The sequence below is a fragment of the Danio aesculapii genome, chromosome 25 (genome assembly GCF_903798145.1).
Source record: "Danio aesculapii chromosome 25, fDanAes4.1, whole genome shotgun sequence".
Lineage (NCBI taxonomy): Eukaryota > Metazoa > Chordata > Actinopteri > Cypriniformes > Danionidae > Danio > Danio aesculapii.
Window position 1 is genome coordinate 5775174 of NC_079459.1, and position 9931 is coordinate 5785104.

General features: G+C 35.8%; 1 protein-coding gene across 1 annotated transcript; it reads left to right on the forward strand.

Annotated features, from left to right (window-relative positions):
- Positions 1-1201: 1201 nt before the first annotated feature.
- On the forward strand, positions 1202-9406 carry eif3ja (eukaryotic translation initiation factor 3, subunit Ja). Its single transcript, XM_056452142.1, has 8 exons — positions 1202-1285; positions 1422-1510; positions 1979-2042; positions 3323-3414; positions 3873-3990; positions 4078-4242; positions 4336-4409; positions 8316-9406. The coding sequence occupies exons 1-8, from the start codon at positions 1264-1266 to the stop codon at positions 8445-8447; spliced, it is 756 nt and encodes a 251-aa protein (XP_056308117.1). The 5' UTR covers positions 1202-1263; the 3' UTR covers positions 8448-9406.
- Positions 9407-9931: the final 525 nt, after the last annotated feature.

Genomic DNA, 9931 nt, shown 5'->3' on the forward strand with positions numbered 1-9931 from the left:
ATGGTTGACTTGTGGTTGCCATGTTTAACTACAATAAATATGTATTTGTAGTAGTAGTAACAATGGGTAATTAATGCAAAGGACAGTTTGTGATCATGGACAGCACCGTTGCTCCTTTTGAGTGGTGTGGTCACATTAGCAAGATTGCTGCTAAATTTTACAGGTAAAATATGTCTGTTGTTTTATAGTAGTAACAATGTATGGATTACCTTCAAGCTAAGTTTTCAAGCTAAGCAGTCAACATGGCCAATTAGCATTATTAATTGAACCTCACCTGCATGGGGAAATCCTTGCCCTCATACAAAATTCCTGACTTCATGCATTCCTATTGAAATCACTATAGTTCACCCCCTGACAATTACAAAACAAAGGTTGAAATGTGAAGAGATTTCTAGTGAGAATGGGCTATAGGCACAGCAAATGTTTTCAGCCAATAATAAACTTTCAGTGAAAGGTTTATGTGACTATTTTAATTTCATAAGGTTCCTTTTACAGCATCGATGTTGTAATGTAAGTGAACTACAATCAGTTACAGACTTAAGCATTCATTCAGTTTTTCAAGCATTAAACTAGATGCTCGCATAAACGCAAGCGTCATCAGTAGAATCGTGCTAATGCAGAAACTCAATTGAACATACATTACCATATTTCAAAGACATAGCACAACAACAATAATAATAATAATAATAATAATAATAATATTAATAATAATAATAATAATAATAATAATAATAATAATAATGATGATAATAATAATTATTATTATTATTTAATACAGTGCTTCTTGTCCAGTCTAGACCAATTTTATTTCGTATATCAATCAGGCAGTAAACATCACTGTTTTTTTTTTTTTTTTTTAAGAATTCAGATCTTAAAAGTCATTACACATATAACCAATTTGATTGGACAAAATCAGACTAGTGCAGGATGAGTCATCGATATTTTGGTTTGTTTTCTAGAGGCAGTACTAGACCACACACTTTATAATCTGATGAAAGTTTTTTTTTTCTTTGTTTCAATTAGCATACAAATGATTGTCTTGAACTAATATACAATCTAAAAGCCACAAAACGACATTTTATTCGACTGTATTTTTGAAATTTAACAATATCTTATAACGGTATTTCTCAGGGTACTGCACAATTTATTTGTTTGTAAAATGTCCCTATCGTCCATCGATGGACCTATATTTTGAAATTTCCGGAAGTCTTGCTGCAGTGAGTTGAGCTTCACCCTCTCGTTCCCCTCAGCGACTCTGACATCATGGCGGACGCCGATTCTTGGGGTGAGAATTTCTTAAACTTCACCGTTATCTTTTTCTTCTATTCACTTGAATACATATTATATATTTTACTAAATAAACTTACGCCAAAAAATACGCCTGTCATTAAGTGATCTGTCTAAACGCCCGTTTTTCCCAGATGCGGACAGTTTCGAGCCTGAGGAGCCCATCAAAAAGGCGGCAGTTCATGACAAATGGGAGGGCGAGGATGAGGACGACGACGTGAAAGTTAGTAACGAACCCTGAATTTGTCGTTCATAAGTCAAAAAACTGTTTTAACTCTTCTTTAATCCCTATATATGAAGAAGACACTGTTGGCTAACTTTAGCTAGCTACTCTTGCTAACTCAAAAGTGTCAAAACAACGTGGTCATAATGAGTTCTAATATGTGTCTATTTAGTTAGGCGTTTACCTGCTTAAAATCGCGTCATAAGTGAAACAGTGAAATTGTAGTAATTATATGAATCAGTTCATTTCTTAAGCTCTTCAATTACAAGTAATAGTTTTGTTACTGTAGATGGCCTTTTGTAGCAGCATGTCATTGTAGATTGTCACCTGTTGATTATTTTAAACGATTCGATCTTCTCAAATAGTTTTCATAAGAGGAAGATTGAGAATGTTAATGTACCTTTTAGGCTAGCAATGAACATGAAGTGGACTAATTTATTAATCAAAATTATTGTTTTTTCCATTTAGGATAATTGGGATGATGATGAAGAGGAAGAAAAGGAGGAGGAGGAGGACGAGGAAAAAAAGACAGGTACAGGGATATTCATAAATTGGGAGTTGGAAAAATGTGCATTTTTAGCATAAAATGGAGTTAAAGACAAAAAAGGATTTTGAAAAATCAAAGCATATGTTGCGCTATAGATCATTTCAGTGTGGTGATCTCATTGGCCCATGAACATTTCCTGCTTGTTATCAAACTATATCATAACTTTAACAAGAGGCAATTCAATCATAACTTAATGTTAAAACAGCTATTATAACATTGGTTATCAATATGTGGCTCTTGAATTCTCGGAAGCTATAGAAATTAAAAATTAAAAACAGGAAATACATTGGGACCACTGTTTTTGTTTACATCCCTCAAAATGGTCTATATGTCTGTGCAGTGACCATTAGACTATCAGTGAAGAACAATAATAAATTGATGAAATATTAAATTATTTAAGAATCACAATGAAGCCTCAAAATGCTGTCATTTTTAATCTTTGCCACTGTCCTTTAAGCCAAGTTCATTTACTTATAAAGCAAGTTTTTAAGGTACATAAAACTGGTACTTAAAAATTAAATTTTAATAATAATAAAATAATGAAAAACCAAGAGAAATAACAGAACCACTAGGTTTTATTTATTTGTTTTCATTTACCATAGATTTTACTTTCGATATTTAAACAGTTTAGTGTAGTCACATATTGTTTTATTTATTTTAAGTACAAGTCAGAATAAGTATACATAACACTAAATGACGAGGAACCATTTTCACCATATTTTGACAAAAAAATATTTAAAATAAACATTTATTTAACATACTTTCTGTGTGTATCTGCACACCAAAATGGGACATCTGTTATACATTTTTAAATTTTGTAGTTGGTTCGATAACTAAATAAATCTACATGCATGAATATGCAAACTAATTTAAAAACATTCTTTAAAAAGATTGTAAATCATACACATTTAAATTCACATATTTACAAAAGTTATTTACAAAGGATCAGCAGGGTGTCCACTGGGTCTTAATGTCTTAAATTTAAAAAAACTAAATTTTAGGCCTTAAAGTCTTAAATTCACTGAAATATTATGTTGTAGGTCTTAAATAAAACAAAATTAAGACCCATTTAAAATTGTCCAAGTAAAGCTACTCAATTGGGCCAACATACATCCAATCATCAACAATACAACCTTATTTTTATATGGTCTTAAAAGGGCTTTAAAAATTCTTAAATTCGACTTGATGAAACCTGCAAAAACCCTGATCAGGTACTTCAGTTTGTAACATTTCTATGTGTTTTTGAATGTATTTTTCATATGCAGAGGCTAAACCTACAGAAAAAAAGAAACTCAGTGAAAAGATAAAAGAAAAGGAAAATTTACAAAGGAAAAAACAAGAGGAGCTCAGAAAACAAGTAAGTTGGAACAGTAACAGTTTATTGATATTAAGCAAGTTTAATTTGCATTGTGGTACTGTTGAAGTTTATCTTTATATGGTTACAAAGTTTGGAGTAATGATTTTAATAATAAAAATAAGAAATGTATACTTTTGATCAGCAAATATGTTAATTGTATTTACGTGTACTTTAAGGATGAACTTATACTATAACTCTTTAATCATTTATAAGGGACTTTTGGAAAAATGTATCACAATTTCAACAACGATATATAGCTGAATATAAAACTAAGTATTTCTTGAGCAGCAAATCTTATTAGAATCAGAATCATGTGACATTAAAAACTGAAGTAATGATGCTGAGATTTCGGAATAATGTACATTTCAAAATATATTACAGTGCAACAATTATTGTAAATGCTATTAATTTTGTTAATATACTTTTCATTAAATGTATACAACAATACATTTTTAAAGCAGTTAGAGGAAACAAAAAGAGACACACCACTCACACCAGAAGATGAACTGGCAGAGAAACTCAGAGTGAAACAACTACAGGAGGATTCAGACTTAGAACTAGCAAAAGAGGCATTTGGTGAGTTCTTTCTCAATATAACGATCACCTTCATCTTTTTAAAACAGTAAAAGATTGAATTCTGAACTTTTATTCTCTTTTTTTTAGGTGTAGTTTCAAATAATGTTACAGGAATCGATGCGATAAGTCCCTCTTCAAAAGACGATTTCACAGAGTTCGAGCGGTTGCTAAAAGAAAAAATATCTCCCTATGAGAAGTCTATACACTATTCCAGCTTTTTAGAAACGCTGTTTAGGGATCTGTGTCTTTCATGTGAGTATGCTTGATTTCAGCTGATTGTTCTGTCGTTCTTATTGTAAATTATTTCTCATTGTATTTTGCTGACATTTTGACCCTGTTTTGCAGTGGAAGTTGACGATTTGAAGAAAATTAACAACTCACTAACAGTGTTACTAAGTGAAAAACAGAGGCAAGAAAAGGTATGAAAACTATTTTATGCAACAATTACCATATTTCCTAGATAATCAGGCATGATATTCACAAATGACATCTTGCAATTTTATTAAGTATTATTAAATTATACTTGACTGAGTTTGTGTGCTGACACCTTGGCTGCTTTAGGCCTGGTGTAGATTAATAAACATGCCGTTTAAAACCACCAACCAGTGCTGGTAAGTTCGTGTTTTAATTAGCAATTTATTGAGTTTCTCTTTCAAAATGGCAAACAAAGCAAATCACCCTTCGCTATGTCTAACAAGCTTTTGGTATCGGCCATGGCTTCCCCTATAAATTTCTGTACTCTCCAGGGAAATAGTGAATGATTTCTGGGAAAATGACTTGATGAATTCAAGCAGACATACACAGAAGTCTGCAATATGCATACAAGGGAAATATGTGATATGAAAGATGTGAGCGTAACTAAAGATTGAAGCTAGAAGTCTAGTGATGGGAATTTTGGGTAATTTTAATATATAATTTAAAATGGTACATATAGACCATTTCAATGTGGTCGTGTCAGTCGCCCACGTACATTTCCTGCTGGTTATCAAACAATTTCATAAATGTTAGAGGCAACTCAATCATAACTTCATGTTAAAACAGCTGTCATAACATTATCAATATGTGGCTCTTTTTGGATTCTCGAAAGCTATAGAAATTAAAAATGTAAAACAGGAAATGCATTGGGACCATTGTTTGTGTTTACATTCGTCAAAATGGTCTATAGAAGCTCTAATGCTCTGTTTACACTAAATACAAAGACAGCATTCGATTCATTCGCTCTAAATGACTTGTGTGATGTTCTTCGTTCATTTGCACAAATGTTTTTATCTTGCATGAGTGACGTGAAGAACATCCCATGAGCCTAGACATGGATATAACTACATTCTCTGAAATGCTGTTGTGTTTGGGATCATGTCACCATCCAGAGGCGCACAATACTTAATGAATTTCACCATCTCCTTTTAGATGTATAGGGTCTGTCTTTAAACTGCAAGACAGGGGCGTAACTTGTAGTAGAGGCATAATTTGAAGTTATGGAGACCCACATGTCAAAACCATGTTGTCGGCAAGATGGTGCTGTACCTATCAGTTATTAAGCGTCACAGTTGTTAACGTCTATACCTACCACAACCCTAAACCCAACCATCATCATTATTAACGTTTACACCGTCCCCAAACCCAACCATTACAGTTATCAATGTACAGCCGCGAGTGGCGGAGGTTTTTATACATGAGGCACTCGCCATTGTACTGTAATTTGCAACCACAGAGGGCGATGCCGAGTAGGCTAACTGTCATGACAAAACGTATAAAGTCAGCAAGGGGAGTTGGATAGTGTACTTGCTAAATAAATATAATAATATATCAAATGAATAGGTTGTGGATAAATTTGGAGAAAACTCCTTAAAACATTTGGTGAAAATGCTCTCTGGTAAATATTTCCACCATCTTGCCAACAACATCTCATTGTGACATCTCACATGATTCAATGGGATCTTGATAACTACAAGTTTCGCCCCTTCATGTTACGCCTGTCTTGCAGTCAGCAGACAAATACACTTGTCTAGAACTGCACCTGAGGTGCCCAGTTTCATGACTTGCTAATACTGGCATCTGCTGGTGACTTAAATCAGATACATTCTCTCAACCGGCCATATCATAGCCATAGGCCCAAGCAGCAGTGCATGTTCAGCTCCTCTGCTTGCATCTCCAGCATCACAGACAGGCAAATTTTTCACTTGTGTTGAATTTTTTTTTAAGTGTATTGTGCACGTTCGCTGCAAAGCATCAGTCCTTAGTTCATCAGTCTTGCAGTTTATCAGTAGCTGCATTTCGAGCCACCCGTTTAACAAGTGACAGATCTGTGGATGGAGAGGCCGTCGACATTCATTTCATACAAATCTCTATTTTTCGGGCCGATTTCACAAAGGGGTTTACCTGTTGTCTGTGCCGCAAGTCCCATTCATTCATTTTCCTTCGGCATTGTGCCTTATCCTATATGTTTTATGTAGCGGATGCCCTTCCAGCTGCAACCCAGTACTGGGAAACACTCATACACTCACACATGCACACTCATACACTACGGCCAATTTAGTTTATTCAATTCACCTGTTGCGCATGTCTTTCGACTGTGGGGGAAACCGGAGCACCAGAAGGAAACCCACACCAACACAGGGTGGCCGCGGGGTCTTAAAGTATCAAAAGTTGCTAAATCATTTAAATTAAGTCACTTAAAGGGTATTAAATAGTCTTAATCACATTTTTTGAGGTCTTAAATTTTGTTCAAGCATTGTCCAAAGTTTTTGACTCCAAAAAAGCATAATTATATTTATTTTCCTTCCTAATATTAACAACAGCGTGCTCGATCCACGCATTTGGTTTGGGCCAGGGTGTGTCTGTCTAAGCTCCTCCATCCAGATGATGTCACGTAATTTGCAACAAACTCGGGAAGGTGCTAACCACAGAGCCACTGTGTCACCTGCAAGTCCCATATGAGGGGTTAATCGCAAGTGCTACTTTAATGCACCTGGTTTGATGGACTCTTTTGTTTGTCGAACCAAGTGGCAGACCGTTACGGGGCACAGAGTATTGGCATTATCGTTGGCCAGATCACCTGTCAATCAAATTTGACCAAACTTGCAACAATGTTGACGCCATGTCACTTGGCATCAAAGTACTCATGTAACGCAGTTTCTCCAGAGCTGCTGCATGAGTTCTAATGCTGTGTTCACACCAGATGCGGTACGCGCAGATAAATTGGACTATTTGCGCGTAAATAGACGCATGAACATTGAGTTTACTTGCTTCATTCGCGGGTCAAATTCACATCATAACAGACGCAGATTTGCGCCATGGCCGGGGCTTCTGTGCCCAGTGACTCTAGCTTCGTTGCTAAATGGCTAACATGGATTTTGAGGGAATAGCTGTGCTTTTGGAAGACTGAAAAACCGCGTCGATTTGTTTGGAGCCGTGTCTGAGTCCACTAGATCCTTTCTGAGGTGCACCCAGGTCTGTGAGCTCATAAACTCCTCCAGAAACTATACCTAGAGGAGAGGATGGAAGCTTTTAGCGGTGCTTCCGACTGAGCAGAGCCCAGTTTGATCAACTGTTGTCTGGTGTCGGCAGGAGGAGTTCCCCCTGGGACACCAACAACAGGTGCTACGCCATAATCACTCCCCTACAAAAGCAAGCTCCTGATTGGTTAACGTGGCGCAAATGTCCGCTGAATTCAGATTTTTTCGAGCGATCCACGGGTTAAGCGCGTCAATCACGCACAATGCTCAGCTCGTGCCGCTTCATTCACACAAATCCCGTCATTTGTGCCACCTCATTTGTGCGAAACGTGCTGCAGGATGTCTATTCGCGTCTTTGCAGGGACTTAACATGAAAGTGACTCACGCTTGACGCTTCTTCCACATCTAGTTTGAACGCAGCATAATGATGAAACTGCTCTTTTGTCATAGGCCAGATTTACATGACATTGATCACATGTGTTATGGGTTGATTCCACAACTTCAGTCCCACTAATGCTCTCTTATGGGCTTTCAAAGGTTACAAACCATTAATCTCCATTTTGGTTGTGATGTTCAATAAGAGATTACAATTATTTTACTGCAATCACTGTTTTTTGTTATTAAATATGTATATATGTATGTGCATGGATTTATTTTTTTGACCACATATATTATGACCTCATATATTAGATTATATACATATGACCACATATATTAAACATCTGCAAGAACGACATTTGAGTTATTCAATTAAAATAAATAGCATCTAATTCAGCTTCATGGCTGAATAATGTAAAGGTTTTGGGAAAATATAGCATACTTTCATACAAAATGTGATCATAATTGTTTGTTTTTCCTCCCCTTCTATAGGCAAACAAAGGTAAAAAGAAAAAGAAGGGAGTTTTACCAGGAGGAGGTTTAAAAGCCAAGATGAAAGATGATCTGGCAGATTACGGCGAGTTTGACGGCGGTTATGCACAAGACTACGAGGACTTCATGTGACCAAGGCTTAACCCAATGCTAACTTTTGCTGTTTGCTGAACCACACACACCTTAACAGCATGACCTTCTCCCACTGTCAGGCCCACAACCAGAACATGCTAAATAACTCTGAACGTCATCCAAGCAATGCACACTTTCCCATCAGAGAGAACCAATAAACTGCGCTCTTTTTTTTTCCTCTGGCCTGTCGTGACTTTAGGTTGGAATAATAAACCCGATAAAACAAATGTGAACCTGCAGTATCAGTTAATTCCCACAGTCCTGGCTTAAACAAACAAACAAACAGTGTTATTGTTCGGTATTTCTAGGAAATAAATGACGCTATGCAAAAATCAGTCCGGATTGATCTCCATGTCATTAGGTGACATTAACCTTTTTTTTTTTTGTTGTCTACGGGATGTTCCTTGTTGCAAACCAGGCCGATTAACTCAACCTGAAGTGATGATATCAAAGTCACGTGGTTCATAAATCAAGTGTACAATCACGTTTATTTTGTTCGTAGGCTATAGCGAGCTCATTTAGATAAGTAAATCTAGAGTGTAGCGTAATTAACGTGAGCATAATGCATTGACAATAACGCCTTTACGTTTGTAGCTCGTAATGCATTCCATGTGAAGTTGAAGACCAAAAGTATCACCGTTTTGACGATACGTTGCAGCGTTATTAGGATTACCTCAATTTTTGCAGAGTGAATTATGCGAATATTTACAGATATAACTTTATGCAGTGATTCATTTGAGCTCAGCCATGCCAGCGTGATTTCACACACACGCTCTGCTGATGTATAAGGGACTGAACGTTGACGTAGGGTCTTTTCAGCCGTCGTTTGGCTTTCCATTTTATTGACAATTTGCAGTGTGGTAGAGATGCTTCAAAGAGACTCACGATCAGCAAAGCCGATGATAGGACTCTGCACTGTTTTATAAAGATCTAATTTAATAAAAGTTGCTTAAAATCAAGCAGTGGGTGTGTGTTCTCTTTTTATAGTTTTTAGGATATTTGTAGACCTTGTACACACTAAAAAATCCAAAATTTTAGGGTTTATTTCCTGCAGCTGGGGTGCCCAAAAAAAAAAAAGCAAAATAGCGGTTGTTAAATTACAGAAATTTACCGTAAAATAGCGGTTGTTAAATTACAGAAATTTACCGTAAAATAGCGGTTGTTAAATTACAGAAATTACCCGTGAAATAGCGGTTGTTAAATTACAGAAATTTACCGTAAAATAACGGACATTAAATTACAGAAATTTACCGTAAAATAACGGACATTAAATTACAGAAATTTACCGTAAAATAACGGACATTAAATTACAGAAATTTACCGTAAAATAACGGACATTAAATTTCAGTAATTTACCGTAAAATAACGGACATTAAATTTCAGAAATTTACCGTAAAATAACGGACATTAAATTACAGAAATTTACCGTAAAATAACGGACATTAAATTTCAGTAATTTACCGTTAAATAACGGACATTAAATT

Bases quoted from the DNA above. Each gene is read 5' to 3' on its own strand.
- eif3ja (XM_056452142.1), top strand. From the start codon at position 1,264: ATGGCGGACGCCGATTCTTGGG. The intron at 3,415-3,872 runs GTAAGTTGGAAC...ACATTTTTAAAG, and splicing joins AAGAGGAGCTCAGAAAACAA to CAGTTAGAGGAAACAAAAAG. The intron at 4,410-8,315 runs GTATGAAAACTA...CCCCTTCTATAG, and splicing joins AAAAACAGAGGCAAGAAAAG to GCAAACAAAGGTAAAAAGAA.